The following is an 18,241-nucleotide window of genomic DNA, read 5'->3' on the forward strand; positions in this document are numbered from 1 at the left end:
TAACAAATAATTCTGATCAAGTTATTTTGGTTAATCATTGCAATAAATGTAAATAAATACTTCATTTTATTTGTAGAAATATATTTGCTTTGCCATCTTTAATCCCATGGGACAAAGTTGTCTACACACCCAACACACATGGAGAATAGAGAGATTTGATGAATAACTCTAAACCACAGTTTAATATCTGAGTTCAGGCTATCATTCTCTGGACGGGATGCATTCCAGGAAAGAATTACCTAGTGAACACAGATAATCCCACATAATCTCCACAGTAACATGCAAAAAAAAAAAGCTAAATAATATAGATTGCACCTCAGGAAATAACATTTGTCCCAGGCATGTTTCAGGTGTAGCAGGTTTTTTTTTTTTTCAAAAATAAAAAAATATCTTGAATTGATCTTCTATTGAAATGATATTCTATTCCAATAATCCATTTTTTCTTCATAGGCTGTAAGTCTCCCTGAAAGAGAAGCCCTACCTGTGTAGGTGCCAGAGGACAACAGCATCTGGAAGAAGAGACAGAAGAATGAAATAAAATAAAGTAGCTCAGCTGCCAGTAGGAGAAATCTGTGGTTAATGTTTTTTTGGAAAAGGCCACATCACAAATCTGAAGTGTTTTTATCTGTGTTCCCAGAGGAAAAGGGTCTGGTGGGTATTGACTGCTGCAGTTGTGGGAGTCAGGAATTTTCTTCTCATTGTTTAGGTACAACACAATTTAGGTACAGCACAATCTTTCTCTGGTTCTGTTAGAACAAACTCTAAAGAAAGACCTACAGAGCACTTGCACATCTATTTTAATCTGTTATGTTTTCACCTTTCATGGTCTTGGGCCTGATCTTGCCTGAATTAAGGGATTAAAAATTGATGGGGAGACAAACTACAAAGAGAAATGGGAAAATGGCTTTAAAGGTTTTGCAGGAGGAAAAAACATGTGCATAACTCACATTTAACTCTGATTTTATTATTTTCTAATTAATGGTGCAGGAATGGCCTGCCTTAGGAGATCACATCACACCATTGCAGATAGGCCCTTCAGATTTCTCAGAGATTTTCCTCTGTAGATAATAATTTCTGTGTTTATTGTGTTTCTGTTTAATTAAACGAAGACACTGCATTTTCAAGCTGTCACCATACAGAAGACACATCACATGAGGTGGTTCTTCCCAAGAAAATCCCTTTCTGTTGTTCACAGAATATGGCTGTGATGCAGAGGTAACTCTGCAGTCAGTGAATAAGGATAAAAGTGGGCAAAAACAGTCAAGGGAAAAAGGATCAGACTGAATGAGATGTTTTAACACTGGAAATGTGAGTGTCAGCCACTAATTCAACTTTTAATCAATCTCTTTGGCATTGAAAGGGGCACCGTGGTGAGAGAGACAATGTGGAGTTCCTGATGGGTCTGAGCAAAAAAACACACAATAAACTAAACAACAGCAAAATAAAAAAGATCTTTTAATAGGATACAATAAAAATTAAGATTGTTAATGAGTGAATCTTTTGTTCCTTATCCCCAGATGAATGTGGGCTGTATCTTTGCTTCACCTTCAAATTTTATTGAGAAAGCAGAAGTATTGTAAGCCTGTATGATAGCTGTCATTAATTAAAATAATAGTAATTACTGCAAAGTAAAACCAGATCTTGATATTTCTGTAGGATATCTGGGTTTATATAGAAATAAATTTCCAAGCTATGTAAATATAGAGGTGGCTGTGAGTCAACTCAAACAAGTGCATCACATTTATCCAATCATAACAACTATTCCTTGTTGCTCCCATCAGCACTAGCGAGTCTCTGTGGACTTTATAAATACATATAAATACATTATAAAGAGCTGTGGAAAATCCTCTCCTCTCCTTCACTGCAGAGTGCTCAGAGTTGAAAGCTTTTCTGGAGATCTCATAATTTAGGGGTTTTTTTCCCTTCCTCTTCTTCCACCACACTCCACAACAGGTAACAGAGAAATTACCTTTGTTATATTCAAATGCTACTACTTATGATTTTGAGACTTGAATTGATTAGTCCATAAAAAGATATCTGCTGTATTTTCTTTTATTTTTCTACAGGGTAAAAATACTAGCTGAGCATTTGAAGACAGTAGTGAATATGCAATGAAGGCAATGCTATGAAAGAAGAATCTATCAAAAACAGAGACAAAAATAAAGGCATAAGGCTGCCTTATTTTCTTCAGGAAGTTTTATAATCTGTTCAGAAGATCTTTTCTCATAAATTCCAGCCATCCTTTTGTCTGCTCAAGCAGGCAGTTGTATTTTGATTGCAGATTTGCCTGGCTGTTTGCAGCTTCATCTCAAACCAAGAAGGATGATCCTTGGGAACCTCAGTGGACCGAGTGAATTCAGACTCCTGGGTTTTTCTGGAAACTCTCATTTGCACCCTTTGCTCTTTGTAATTTTATTATCTCTTTATATCCTCACCTTGGTGGCTAACACAGTGATAGCTTTCACAATAAACACTGACAACACCCTTCACACCCCCATGTATTTCTTCCTCACTCAGCTGTCCTGTCTGGATATCTGCTATTTATCAGCCATGATCCCAACCATCCTGGAGAACCTGGTGGTGGGAACAGTAAGTATTTCCAAGGCAAGATGTGCCATGCAAATGTTTTCCTTCCTTTTCTTCGGGGTTGCTGAATGTTTCCTCTTGGCTGCCATGTCACTCGATCGTTATTTCGCAGTTTGCCACCCCTTGCACTACACAATTATCATGAGCAGCAGGGTCTGCAGGGGCCTGGTTGCTGGCTGTTACATTTGTGGGGCTGCTGTGGGTTTAATTCACACCCTGATAACCTTCAGCTCACCCTTGTGTGGCTCTGCCATCGACCACTTCTTCTGTGAGATCCAGCCCATGCTGGACCTGCTCTGTGGCAACCCCTTGCCAAGAGAGCTCCAGGTCATTCTGGTGGCTGTTTTTGCTATTCTCAGCCCTTTCTTACTCATCATTTATTCTTATATTCATATCATTTCCACCATTCTTCACATGGCATCAGCTGAGAGCCGGCAGAAAGCCTTTTCCACTTGCTCCTCACACCTCTTGGTTGTGACTCTGTTTTATGGCACTGCAGGCTCCACATACCTGAGGCCAAAATCCACCTACTGTGCAGCTGTGGATAAATTCCTCTCACTCTCTTATTCTGTGCTGACTCCTCTGTTGAATCCCATCATTTATAGCTTGAGGAATAAGGAGGTAAAAAGAGCCCTGAAGAAAAAATGGAGAAAAATTAATTTAGCGTGGAAATGAAATGGAATATTTGGGGTGTCTCAGGTGTTTGTGTTGGTATTTTTCACTCTAAATTCTTGGTCAGTGAAATGAATTTCCAGATTCACTTCAGCTTTTGGAAGGAAAGAGGGAGAAGAGTGGAGATTTTCAGCTGTAAGAGGGAGTGTCAGAAGCTATGTTAACATTTTGGAAGGAAACTTCTTCCACATACTTAAGAAATTCTTAACTAGATAAACTTTTCCCCTTTTCCTTTTCTGTTTCTTTTCTTTCTCTTTCTCTTTCTTTTCCTTGCTACTTTTCAGAAACTTTAAAATTGTGTTTTGCATACTTCTGACTTTTTGAACAGAATTGTAATATTCAGGAGCCTGATTTTACTGAAAGAACTGAGAAGAATAAGTTTTCATCCTTCTGCATTTATTTCCTGAAAATGTTCAGTAAATTTCTCTGGGAGAGGATATAATTCAGGCTATGATATGGAGCCCAGGAAATTAATGAGTACTGATTATTAATTCTGAGATTGTTATTAGGAGAGAAAAGAAGAGGTGTGCAAAATTGCATTCCTGCCCCACTGCCTCAAAGATATTTCTTGAATTTTAGAATAAATGTTTTAAACATGTTAGACCAAGTCTAGGCATTTGAAGACCTTAACCACTGTAAAGCTCTGTAACTGTTAATAAAATTCTTTTTATTAAATCCTCAAAACTGGAATGATATTGGAAAGTTAAGAACATGATTTCCAACAGCAAGGTGGTTTTGGGCAGCTGGGAGATGCCAGACCAGTGTTAACCCCAAAATAAGCAATAACCACGGGCCCAAAAAATCTCTCTACAGGAGAATTTGTTTGATTTCTCTGACAAACAGCAGAAAAGCTCTTGTGGGGGGAATGCCTTGATACACAACCTCCTGTTGGGATGTTGGGGGACACAGAACAGATGATGGACTTTGGACGTGGTTAGCACAAGGGATTTGATAACTGGAGGCCTTGGGAAGAGCAAACAGAACTTTGAGGATTAAATCAAGATTGCAAGAAGATCAAATCAGATGGATCTACCAGGAAAAGAAAATTACATCAGACTTCTGCAAGAAAGAGATGTTTAAAATGTATAAGTTTGTTTGTGTGATTTTTAACCCAAACACTGTAGTAAAACATTACTACCTCCCTAAAATAGTATATAAGTGTCACCATGATATTTTCTGAAAAACCCCTTCACCAGGATTTTTCTCCTGAGAAGCCTCAGAAAAGAAATGTAAACAACAATTATCTGATTGCTTGGGAATGTGGTTTGGAGGTTGCTTACCAACAGGTACATCCTTGATTAGTTCCATGTGAATTGTTTTTAATTAATGACCAATCCCAGTCCAGCTGTGTCTGGACTCTGGTCAGTCACAGATTTTTATTATTCATTCTTGTCTAGACTTCTGATGTCTCTTTTTTTTTAGTATAGTTTTAGTATATAATTTTCTTTTAATATAATGTAATATAAAATAATATATCAGCCTTCTGAGAACTTTGAGTCAATTCTCATCTCTCACCTCATCCTGGGGACCTTCACAACCCTGCAAGATATAAGCATTTGTATCCCACAATAAAGCAGATTCAGTATTTGTATCCCACAATAAATCAGACTAAATCAGTCTTCCCTGTCTCTCCTCATCACTGACAACCTCCCTGCAGATATTTAACATGGGAATAAGGTCCCCTCTCATTCTTCTGGAGGCTGACCAGGCCCAGCTACCTCAGCCTGGCCTGACAAGAGAGATTCTGTGAGGATTCATGGGATTCATTGTCCTCCACTGGACAATGACAGAATTTGTGATCATATGTGCCACTCCTGTGAAGTCTCTTGAAATTGTGGAGTTCTGTGGGCCTGGAGGAGAGAACCCTGGGGTCAGACCTCATTGTGGTCTGCTCCATCGTCCTGAGGGGCAGTGAGGGGCAGGTGTCCATCTGTCCATCTCTTCCCCCTCATGGCAGTGACAGGACTTGAGGAAATGGCTGGAGCTGACTGAGGGCAGGTTTAGGTTGGATATCAACAAAAACCATTTCACTCAGAGGGTGCTTGGGCCCTGGCAGAGCCTCCCCAGGGCAGTGGGCTCAGCACCACGTCCACCTGAGCTCCTGAGGTGCCTGGACAATGCTGTCACACACCTGTGGTGACCCTGGGGGTGTCCTGTGCAGGGCCAGGAGCTGGGATGGATGGTCCTGGCAGGTCCCTACCAGCTCTGAGCTTCTGTGGCTCTGTGACCTTGCTGAGAGCCCATTTGTCCCCCCAGAGCTGCCTCTGCCATCAGCCCTGCACAGAATGGCCGTGAGGCCTCAGCTGTCACAGCAAACCTGCTCTGGAACAAGACAATTATTGCTCTTGTGATAATGAGCAGATTATTTTGACTTTAAATTGGAACACATCAGGAGCTCACTGCAGCATGTCTGCATCATTGATATTATAAGTATCTTGAGTTTATTTGGCTTTTAGTTTCTCCAGCTCTTCCCTTGTGCCCTTGCTCACATCCCTGGCTGCCTATTCCCTCCTCTCCATGAAGTTTCTTTCCAAGACTCTGAGTGCAGACGTCCCAAGGCATCAGAGTTTCACCAAGTTTTAACTAGGCCTCTGTGTTTAGCTGGGTCCCTCCCAGGGGAGATACTGGGCTGCAGAGAATTGGGGAGAGGGCAATTCACCAGCTAGGAAAGTTCTGAATCTCAGGAGCCAGTCTAATTGCAGAAATCTTTGTTAGCTCCAGCTAATTGCTCTTAGATTTTACCAAACACAAATGTTTCCTTTTCTGAAGAAATGGCAGGATCACATCAACACAAATCTAGATGAGACTGGGAATACTCCTCTCCTTTGGTGCTACACCCTTGTAACATCAGAGATGGAGAGAGTGAGGAGTTTTTAAAAACTTCAGAACAGCTGCAGGACCTGTCAGGACATTGCATTGTGTTCGTGAGGCCAACAGGTATCTGACTCCTCATAGGCCTGGTTTACCTCTGCCCAGAGATGAACAAATCCCAGGAGCAAGGACCAAAGAGAAGCAAGAATCCCTTCCCAGCAAGAGACAGCTCATAGGTACTGTTTCTGGCTGGTGTAAGTTCCTTTAACCAAAGCCATTGCTCAAAAGTTCAAAACCACATGCTCTGGTGTAAACCAAAAATATCTGTAATAGAACAAGCAGGGCAGGATGTCCTCCTGTACCTCACAGTGTAAAATGGAGTGAATTCAGACTCCTGGAATCTCTCATTTGCTCCCTTTGCTCTTTGTAGTTTTATTATCTCTTTATATTCTCACCTTGATGGCCAGTACAGAGATAGCAAAACATCCTGCAAACACTCAGACCAAACCTCCTCCTTCTCACCATCACCAGTACATAAAGAAGTAGATGAAAACATTTCCTCTCCTAACAATACACTGATTCCCTTTTTCTCCCCAGAATTCCAGGTAAACATTAGGGGTTTTCATTGCTGAGCTGTGCTTGCACAGAGCCAGGGCCTTTCCTGCTCCTCACAGTGCCCTGCTGGCCAGGAAGGGGGAAGGTAACCTGCCAGGGATGAGAGGAGACAGGGAAGACTGATTTGGTGATCAGAATCTAATTTTATTGTGGGATACAAACACTTATATACTATTTTAGGGAGGCTAGTAATGTTTTACTACAGTGATTTGGTCAATAATCATATAAACAAACATACATTTTTAACACCTCTTGCTTGCAGAAGTCTGATGCCATTTTCTTTTTCTGGTAAATCTGACTTGATCTTCTTGCAATCTTGATTTCATTCTCAAAGTTCTGTTTGCTATTCCCAAGGCATCACAGAACCTGAAAAATAGAAAAGCTGAAACCTGAGGCATCACATCCATAGTGTAACTTCTGTTTAAGTTCTCCTTTGTGCAGAGCACCCCTGAAGGTTGTTTCAAGCTGCTGCTGCTGCTGCCTCCCAGACAGGGAGAGAGGCTTGCAATGAACACTTCGGGCAGCAGATGGGAGCAGCAGCCTGGATTTGCTGGATTTGTGCTGCAAGCACCACCTGGAGAGAGGAATTCCTATGGAATTTGCAGGGAACCCCCGATGAGGGGAGAGAACGATGCATCTGACTCCATCTTATCAGAAGGCTAATTAATTACTTATTATATTACATTACTATACTATATTACACACTATTAAACTATATTATTACTATATTACACTATATAATACTATACTACACTATAATTACACTATTACTAAATTACACAATATAATACTATATTACACTATATAACACTAAATTCCCTCTCCTCGATGAGGGGAGGGAGTGATGCATCTGACTCCATCTTATCAGAAGGCTAATTAATTACTTTAAAATACTATATTACTTTAATATAAATTAATTTTTTATTTTAAGAATATTTAAATTTAGTATTTTAAATAAATATTAACATTAGTCACTTTAATATTAATTACTTTAATATTAATTACTTGAAATACTATAATATTCTATACTGTATTACATTACATCTAAATTAAATCTGCCAAGCACTCAACCCTGCACACCCTGCCCAGAATCTCGTGGCTGTCAGTGACAGTCCTGACACACACACACACACCTGGCCCTGACAGGCCAAGGAAACAAAACACCATCACTGTGGGTAAACAATCTCTGCATTGCATTCTACTTTGGCACAAACACAGGCACAGCAAATGAGATAAGAATTGTTCTTCCTTTCTCTGAGGTTCAGAGAATGTGAAACCCAGAAATATTCTTGGGGAGAATTGTGCCTTGCTTTTCTCTGTGAGGAGAATCGTGGTGACAAATGCCAGCTGCTGGAGCTGCTGCTGTGTGGGGGTGGTTCAGCAGAGCTGCGGAACTCTGTCACAAGCACAGAATGTCACAATGCTGGAGGCATTTCTGGAGATGGAGCTGCAAAATTCACTGGCAGCGGAGAACAGTGTGATAAGGCTGAGCTGTCTCCTCAGTTCTATTCACTTCTGCATCACAACCTGCTCGTATTTTCCCCACTACCCCAATCTAAAGACTGCTCCCCTATTCTGGTACATCCATTTCCACCCATTATTCACCCATGTACATAACAATTTTTTTAGAATCCTAGATTTGCTGTGCCCTGCTCCTGTCAAACCTGACCCACAGCACGAATCTCTATTTAGACACCATAAATATTTAGAGACCATAACATCCATGCTGAGCCAGTGATTTACCATCCTAGAATTTAAGTAATCCCAGTCTTAATCCTGATTCATCTCTGACTTCCTGGCTTGCTCCACCTTATCAGTTTGGCACTTTTCCCACCCACAGCCAGTCCTTCTGCATTCACAGCTGCTCTGCTCTGCTCTGTCAGGGTTCCACTGACCAGGACAGGTTCAGCCACCTCCAGGCACCAATTAAAATGCACAGCCCCCTGTTCCCTCAGTGAGAAAAATCATTCTTGGCAATTCTCATGGATGCATCACTCTGAATTTCATCCAAACACTTGCATGACAGAGTCTGCTAGGGAGTGCACCTGACTTCTGAAGGCAACAGGCCTTGATTCCTGATTTGTGTTCCCTTACTACAAATCCACCTCTATTTCACATTCCTGCAAGTAAAAGAAAGTTTGTAATGGCTCTAAGTAGATTGTAAAGATTTAGATTTGTAAAGGCTCTAAGTGTACAACCTTATGCATGAAACAGAACCAATTTAATGCACCAATCTGAGTGCACCTGACTTCTGAAGGCAACAGGCCTTGATTCCTGTTTTCTGTTCCCTGACTACAAATCCACCTCTATTTCACATTCCTGCAAGTATAAAGAAATTTTTTGATAGATTTGTATACATTTGTGAACCTGACTTCTGAAGGCAACAGGCCTTGATTCCTGTTTTCTGTTCCCTGACTACAAATCCACTTCTATTTCACATTCCTGCAAGTATAAAGAAGTTTTTAATGGTGGTTTTTACAACCACACCCTTTTTATTTTATATAACCCTTCATCATCTATCAGTCTAGTTTCTCACTTAAGGCATAGTCTCACCTTATTACAGTCTCACCATTCTTATATTATAGAAATATAAGTTTATTATTTTCTGCTTAACACCTGTGTATTGTATTTTTACATCAATCCAAGCTCCTTCCAAGGCTGCAGATCAAATCCTTCAGTGTCTCTGGAGGTTTCTGTTTTTCTGATTACCACAAGGAGCCATGGAGACTTTGTGCACTGTTGTAACTTTCTGTTCTGGGAGTTCTTTCTCCCCCATTATCTCAGTGTAACTCAGGGACTGTCACCATGATATTTTCTGGAAAAAACCCTTCGCCAGGATTTCTTCTCCTGGCAAGATGAGAAGCCTCAGCTACTCCATGTTTTGCTCCTCTGGAACGTGATCTGAAGATTATTTATCCAAATATGTGAATTGTTTTTAAGTAATGTCCAATCACAACCAGCTGTGTCAGACTCTGAGGAGCCAGTCATGGGTTTTTATTATCATTCTTGTTTAGGCTTCTGATGTACCCTTTCTCTTTCTTTAGTATAGTTTTGGAATACATTATAATATAATGTAATACAGTAATGTGATGTAATGCAGTAATGTAATACAGTAATGTAATGATATAATATAATATAATATAATATAATATAATATAATATAATATAATATAATATAATATAATATAATATAATATAATATAATATAATATAATATAATATAATATAATATAATATAATATAATATAATATAATATAATATAATGTATCAGCCTTCTGAGAACTTGGAGTCGAATTCTCATCTCTCACCTCATCCTGCAGACCTCACAACACCTCAAGGGCCACCCCAGCTCACTGCCTGGCCTGCCAGATTGTTCCAGTTCTTTGTTCCTTCCTCTCAAGCAGAACCACTCAGTGTCACCCGGGCACATCCTCATTCCTGGCTCCTTGTGGCTCTTCCTGTACAAGGGGTAGGAAATACCACAGCAGTGAGTTACAGCATGCACTGGGGGAAATGGATTTGTAGGGAATTTTCCATGTCTGGCAGAAGGCTCACACAGTGTGTGCATCTGTGTGCAAACCTGGAGGTGAGAAATGCTGACTTGGAAATGCCATGGAACAGGACAGACATTGCTGGGAGAGAAATGGAGCTAGAAACAAGATTCAAATGATGGTTTTATAAATAAGATTAGATACTTTGGAGAAATAGAACTATGAAAGATGCACTGTAGTAGGACCCATGAGAGGTAATTTTAGATTATTAACTTCAAGGTATTTACAGCATGGTGTGGCAAAAGCTGATAGACCAAGAAACACTTATAATATACTGTAATTAGGAAATAATTGGGTTCTGATTATGATGGTGTGAATTATAACATCTGTATTGTCTCACCCTTCATACAAGATTGAAAATGGAATAAAAAGTTTTAAAATACCTCTCAGTTACCCCATTTCTGGGTCAGAAAAGGGATTAATCTAACAATCCACAACCCATTCCAGCTCTGACAATGGTGATGTGTGTCAGCATGTCCAGGAGCCTAAATCCTTTGTTACCCTTCACACACTGATTTCTTATCACCATTGGGACTAGATTTTGGAAGCTAGTAAGGCTAAATCTCACAATATTTATACTCTCTTAAAAGTTAAATAGCAACTCAGCATAGACTCTATTATACCATCCCTTGCAGCCAGGTGTTTGACTGAATGGAAATAACAGAAAATTACATTTCCTCTGGCCTAATCTGTCCTGCTGCATAGTGTTGCCCTAGCCCAGGTACAGAACTCTGCTATGTCTGTCCCATTCTTGCTGTTCCAGTACATTTTGCCATCACCCACCCCCATTAACCCTTTCCTGGCCAGGTTTGACCCCAGCACAAGGCAGGAATTTGCACGGTGCAAGGATCAGCTAAAATTTCTTACCTTGGTAAGATGAGGGCCACTAGGCAGAGAATTTGGTGGTCCTTATTCAGAACAACCAACTGAGCTCACTCCTGTCTGTGAAGGTGCTGGGAAACCTGATTCCAGTTTCCAGAGGCATTGGGATGGGAAGCTCTATGGAGAAGAGAGATTTTCCAGTGCCCAGGATGTTCCAGGGGCTGCAGAACCTGTGCAGGTCTTTGTTCTGCACTGGGAGCCCTGCACTGTCCTGTCTCCCAAGGGGTCAAATTTCACAGGTTAAACCTGTTCAGCAGTGACTGAGAAATCAGATAGCAGCAGAGGATTAAGCCTCACAGAGGGGAGATGCTGCAAAAATGAAGATTAATTTACCCCCTCACCTAATTCAGCACTCTGATTTCATGGGACCAGCATCATCTGTGCTCTCTGAAGTGATTCAAAAGGGCTGGTTCATACCAGAATTTACTTTCTCTGAGTCTTACATCTAAATCTGTGTCCTGCTCCATTGATCTAAAATTATTTGATTACTTTTGCCTAAGTAACTAGTTAAGTAGATTGTAACTAACTCAATTCCCCAGAATGCTTCAGCTGAATGTTCACACCAATCTTTATCTGAAAACTCATCAAATCACACAGATTCCTCTTGTCTGGCCCTCTTTCAGTAACCTTTTACTGCCCAGTTTTGGACAAACCAGGTTTGAGCACGATGTTGTCTCCTTGTTCTGTTTTCAAATCTGTATTCTTAAGGAATGAAATTGCAATAAAGCACATACCACCATTAAAATGCCTCCCCCATAAATCTTTTCACCAGGTTCAGTGCAGCATGCAGCAAACACACCTGTGAACAACAGCTCAGCAATGTGCTCAGGCCTTGGGGTCCTAGGCAAGCAACTTTCTCCAGCAGGGCCAGAATTTCACACAAGGATCCTTTTTCTTTGGTGGTCCCCAATCTGTGTCCCTTTCATGATGATCATGAGGCAGATTTTAAAAGCTGAAATGAGGGATGTGGGACTCCAGGTGGCTCTTCAAAATGCAGTTTATTGTATCCAAAATGCAGTCTATTGTATTCAAAATGCAGTTTATTGTATCCAAAATGCAGTTTATTCCATCCAAGAGGTTACAGCACTCCAGGGTCATGGGCAACAGAGCTGTGCCTACAGCTGTCAGCTCCAGAGACCCTTAGTTTAGGTTCCAATGCATTCTATACTTTTCTTTTGGTTACAATGCATTATATATTTTTCTTTTAGTTACATTGCATTCTATACTTCTCTTTGCTGAGCATCTTCATACAGTAGAACCAATCTATACCTTAACTTTTATCTCTAGCCTATCATAACTACTGTAATTACCATATTCATGTTACTGTTCTCCAATCACTCAAAGTCAGTACATTACAATTTAAGCTGGAAGTTGTTTTTCAGTTTTCTTGCAGTGGAAAATTCTGAGACCTTTTTTCTACTTGCAACTTCGCTGACTTGTTTGCCTGTGCTATCTTTGTGCTTGGTAAAAACATTTTCTTGTTTGAGGTGGGTTTATCCTTTGCTCTAAGCCATAAAAACCCCTTCTAACTAACACACCCTTTGCCTCCTTGGTTATCCAGTAAGACTGGCTCAGCAATTCTTTTCTTCTATACCAAAACTTGCTTCCATCTCTATTCCTTCATCAGACTCTACATTTAAAAATCTTTCTGCTAAGCATCTGTGAGACTTTCCTTGTCAAACTTTCATCCTTCCCAACAGCAGATGAGGGAAACTTCAGACAGAGAAGAAGGAAGGCCTCACACTCTTTGTTTGAGGAGCTTGCCTCTGGCTGTGCTGGTGCACAGGGCACATCCTCTTCACCAGGATGCTGCTGGAGCTCAGCTCTGTGTCCCAGTAGTACTCTGGGGACAGCAGCCTGGTGGGTTTGTGCTGCAGGAGGTACCTGTTGAGGTGGCTCTCGTGGTGCCAGGGACCCTCAATGCCATTTTCTCTGTCCTGCAGCAGCCCTGCAGAGCAGGCTCTGGTCAGCTTGTACACCTCAGCCACGCTGCCCCCATAGAAGCTGGCAGTGTAGTGGAAGTCCCCTTGTCCCTCAGGGATGGCAGGTTGTGACTCAGAGTGTTTCTCAGAGGCTTCGTCCTCCTGCTGTGGGGTGACCTGCCAGGAGCTGATGGTGGCCACCAAGGCATCGATGATCTCCACGCCAATATGTGCCAGGAGCTGGACATTGATATCCACGGAGTACAGATAATCCACCTCGTGCTGGAACTGGCTCTGGATGTAGGAGCTGAGCATGTCCATGCGGCTCCTGGAGATGTCCTGCCACCTGGGGTCATGCTGGACAGGGATGACAAACAGGTGGTTCTCAGGGGCCATCTGAAGGTGGGAGACCTTCTCGGGACAGTCTGTGAACAGGTAGAAGTTCACAGGGTGCCCAGCAAGGAAGTATTCGTTGGCAGAGCTCATGAACCCTTCTATGAACTGGACATAGCTGAGAGACATGGAAAGGAAGAGAATGGAGAGGCTCCTTCTGCTGAGGAGTGACAGCTTTTCAAATTCATTTTCTTTCTCTTTTTCTATCTATTGCTCCTTTTTATGATGTTAGTGTCCTTTATTTAACACAGCTGCTGGGTTTTTCTCTGCAAAGAGTTTTGTTATTTTGCCTTTTATTGTACCTTTTTGTTTCCATCACTACCACAGAAGCCATCCTGCTGATTTTATGCCTTCTAAGCTAGCTGAGATATCTTGGGTGTGATATAAATCTCCAAGAGCTTATGAGACCTGGCTCAAAGAGGAAAATATTACTCTGCTGTGAGATGTTTTCACTCTTTGGCCAGTTGGGGCCAAGCTCTGTGGAGACTCTGGAAAGAGTCAGGAGTTTTCATTATTATTTTTTTTAGCATTCAGCAAGTATCCTTTCTGTGTCCTTTAGTATAGTATAGTATTTATAATATAATATATAAAAATTAATTATACATATAATTAATTATTATATATAATTTTATATAACATTATATATTATTATTTTATAGAAATTATATATTGTTATTTTTATATAAGATATACATAGTATATGTAATTATATATATAATAATATATATAATAATATATGTATAATTTATATATAGAATATATATAATTTTCATTACTATCTTTTTAGCATTCAGTAAGTATCCTCTCTGTATCCTTTAGTATAGTATAGTATTTTTAATATAATATATAATAATTAATTATATATAAAATTAATAATTATATATGATAGTAAAATATATAAAATAAAATAAAATAAAATATAAATTAGCCTTCCTAGAACCTGTAGTCAGATTCATCATTCCTTCCTCCATCCCTTGCAGATACAATCATGCTCCACCAGCAGTACTGCAGAGAGGTTTAACTATTTGACAAGAAATAAAGGACAAACCAGTACTTTTCAACAGCAAAAGTGACCACTCCAGTGACCAGGTTCTTCTGCAGATATTGAGCATCCAGGATGTCTCTGCTGAACGTGCCTTCCCAGACAATTGGAGCCAGCCATGGTGTCAGCACCAGCACATCCCTCCTCCTGCAAGGGGTTGGGAATGAAGGCAGGCTTGAGATGGCCCAGGAAATTCATGAAAACAAGCACAGATGTAACACTGAATTAATCACTCCAGTCTCACTTTGAAATCACAGCACAGGTTTCTGATTGCAGCACAGATTTCTGAATAGGCAATTCCAGAAAATAATTTATCCCAGTGACCTAAAATGTTAATTCCACAGGCGTTTATACGTCAGGTATGATGGTGACTGCCACCACAAAAAATAGTATCAGCCAAGGCCTCTTGTTTTTTAGCTTCTGAGTGGTGACAGAGGACTCAAAAAATTGAATAAGATAAAATTAAACCAAAATATTTTCAACATTCACCATCATTTCTCGGTTTCCTTTCTGAAAGTAAAAAATTAAAGTAACAAATTAAAGGTTCTTCATCTGTGCATTTCTGGAAGAGTTGCTTCATCCTCTGCTGTTCATTCAGTCTGTGTTTCTGACATCAATGGGATTTCATGGTCATGATATTCCATTGTGCCAGAGCAGGTGCACTTACCATGGAAGCATCAGAGATGTTTCATCTATTTTTCTGCAAATGAAAAAAAAATATTGGAAATATTATACAGGGAGAAATAAAGGGTACATAAATGAATTGTGGCACAGAAGCTTCAGATTTTTTTTTTTTTTTTTTTTTTTTAATGAGAGATGAGCGCCACAAGAGATCTTTGTGCGGTTCAATGTCAGTGAGCATCCAGACTCGACCACAAACACTATTTTATTATTTATATGAGTTCATATACAATGTGACCCTGCAGGGTGGCTCATATCAAAATAGAAATTTGCACTTCCAGGGCATGGATCTGGTGCCTAAAAAGGAGTCTTTTAGGTGAGTGTTGTCCTCATGGCCTGGACTGATCCTTTGGTAAACTCTTTCCTGTGATGGTGTTCACAGGGGTCCCAGGATGAGGGAAGAGATGAGAATCTTGACTCCATGTTTCAGAAGGCTTGATTTATTATTTTATTATATATATTATATTAAAAGAAAATTATATATTAGAACTATACTAAATGAATTGTGGAAGAAAGGATTTAGTCAGAAGGCTTGAAAGGAAAGAAATGGAATCATAATAAAATCTTGTGACTGACCAGAGAGTCTGAGCCAGCTGACTGTGATTGGCCATTAATTAAAAACAACCAGATGAGACCAATCACAGATGCACCTGTTGCATTCCACAGCAGCAGATAACCATTGTTCACATTTCATTTCTGAGGCCTCTCAGCTTGTCAGGAGAAAACATCCTAACAGAAGGATTTTTCATAAAATGCGTCCGTGACGCTCTCCTGTATGTCCATACCTCTTTTATTACTTTTTCATTTTGCAGAATGAACTTACAGGACTGAATCGTCTCCATGAGAGGCTTTGTGTTCCTGAGCTCTGGCTGGGGAGAAAGGGTAGTGGTACCTTGGACAGGATAAGAAGGCAATGAGTCAATGACAAAACCAAAATCAACCTCTCACCCACTTCCATTGTGACTGAAACTATAAAACAAATCTAACAGAACATTTGTGGGGTCAGTATGGTGATGAGGATTTGCAAATCTCAGCTGTTTCAAGACAGGATGCGAAAAATGCCTATTTTATTATTGGCTTTGGCAAATATTAAAATGAATATTATATGTGTTATGTCAGAAAGTGATGCTGTATTAATTTCCTTAAGTAGTGTGTTAAATAGAGTTTTAGGTTATAACATAATGTTAAAATAGAAACTGTGCCATGTAAGAGACTTTTTAAAGAGAGGACTCAGCAGCCACAGGACCCCTGAATCTTTCAGAGAAAGAAAATTTATTGCTCCCTTATCAGAAGAAACGAACTTCTTCCCACCTTGCTCAGCCCTGAAGACACTGTTAGGATTCAGAGGAAGAAGCTGACACTGACCAGACAGAATCCTGTGTTTGAATGGAATTTATGCATCATGTATGAGGTGTATGAATATGCAACAAGTTATTGCTTTTAAGGGTTAATCCTCTGTTCATATGGGTCCTTTTTTGGGCTTATTTTGCTCAGAAAGAGGCACCCAGATGTCTGTAACTCTTTGGGGTTTTTTTGTCTCGTATTGTCCTAATCCAAATTGTCAAAATTTTTATTACTCTAATTATATTACTATTTTTATAACCATTTTATTACTATTAAATTTTTAAAATTTTAGAAACAAGTGATTGGTGTTTTTCACACAGGAGTTTAGCCTAAAGTTATCTGAAGGTCAATCAGCTCTGAGGATCTGAGAGTCATTTAATTTGCCCCAGACTCTTTGCACCAAAGGCAATGTGTGTGCTTTGAGCAGAACTTGGTCTCAGCTGATGCCAGAACTCCTCTGCAGCTGCCTCTTGAATCCAGATGTTCACAGCATCCCTTTGCTCTGGCCATTCTGTGGGATCTGAGTGTAAATTTAAACAAAAATGTGAGCATTTGTGCTCACATTTGAGCATTTGATGCTCTGCTGCAGAGAAAGAACGGCTGAAAATTTGTCCTGATTCCTACAACTGGAACAGATCTTCAATATTGTTCCAGCCAACTCTGAATTAACCCCACCTGCTCTGATTTCAGGCTCCAGAACACTGAATACACACCTGTCCTGGTTTGAAAGGAAGTGAGATTTTGGGAGTTTGAAGTCAAACCAATCAGTGCTCAGATTTGAATATTGGCATGAAACCAACCACCACGAAACAACATTTTTAGATTGAAGAATACTTGAAATATTCTCGATATAATATATATATAAATATAATATATAATATATATTTTATATATATATTATATGTAAAATATATATTTATATATATATTATATATATTATATATAATTATTCAGACTTTTAGAATTTCACAGAAAAGGTTAAAAGTGTCCACACCTTGCTTATTTTCATCTTTTGAATGTAAAAGGAGATTTTGAATTTGTGTAAATTCAAAGCTTAAATTGTACCTGCATTAGCTAGAAGAAACCTGTCTGAGTCTGGGCAGTAGAAAGAAATTCTTGTTGAGAATAATTATCAAAGGTTAAACACCCACCAGATTGCACCAGTGATCCCTGCTGTCACTAGAATAGCCAGGCCATGTAATTTTGTCATTCCCATCTCCTTAGTGCTGCAAAAAAAGATTGTGAACTCTGGATTGACAGCAAAGTGGGGAAAAAACCCAAAACAAACACAAAAACAAAAAGGCAGCAAATACTGGTTATGAAATACTGAATAAGTATTTTGTTTTGCACTGCAAGTTTGGACATAATACAGAGAAAAATTAGTTTTTCTAGATAGAAAGTTTGACATCTAGGTATTTATAATACATACTACATCTTTACACACTGAGCTCTCATTTTACAATAGTATAGTAAACAATTTTTAATTGTTCAAAGCAATAATTCTCATATCAGATTTTCTCTGAATCAGGTTTTTTTTTTCCCCCAGCCAGTGCCCTCTCTGATCTTTGTCTTTCTTTCTTCCCTTCCCTCTGTCTCCACTTTTTTCTGTTGTTTTTCTATTATATTTTGTTATTTTATTTTATTTTTTAATTTAATTTTATTTATTTTTGTCTAGCTCTCCTTTTTGACCTTGCTGCCTTGGTTTTCCTGCTCTGCCCCTTACTGCTCAGTTCTCTTTTTT

At 39.5% G+C, this 18,241-nt stretch overlaps 2 protein-coding genes across 2 annotated transcripts; one reads left to right on the forward strand and one right to left on the reverse strand.

The window, feature by feature from the left end:
• Positions 1-2,322: 2,322 nt before the first annotated feature.
• Positions 2,323-10,663, forward strand: LOC131094014 (olfactory receptor 10C1-like). The gene is made up of 2 exons (XM_058041482.1): positions 2,323-3,207; positions 10,589-10,663. Exons 1-2 carry the CDS (start codon positions 2,323-2,325, stop codon positions 10,661-10,663), a joined length of 960 nt encoding a protein of 319 aa, XP_057897465.1.
• Positions 10,664-12,833: 2,170 nt separating this feature from the next.
• LOC131094015 (histo-blood group ABO system transferase 1-like) lies at positions 12,834-17,716 on the reverse strand. The gene is made up of 5 exons (XM_058041483.1): positions 17,652-17,716; positions 15,980-16,048; positions 15,143-15,175; positions 14,488-14,622; positions 12,834-13,551 (listed from the first exon to the last, which is right to left on the reverse strand). Exons 1-5 carry the CDS (start codon positions 17,714-17,716, stop codon positions 12,834-12,836), a joined length of 1,020 nt encoding a protein of 339 aa, XP_057897466.1.
• Between the last annotated feature and the right edge of the window lie 525 nt (positions 17,717-18,241).

The sequence above is a fragment of the Melospiza georgiana genome, chromosome 28, assembly GCF_028018845.1.
Source record: "Melospiza georgiana isolate bMelGeo1 chromosome 28, bMelGeo1.pri, whole genome shotgun sequence".
Taxonomy (NCBI): Eukaryota; Metazoa; Chordata; class Aves; order Passeriformes; family Passerellidae; genus Melospiza; species Melospiza georgiana.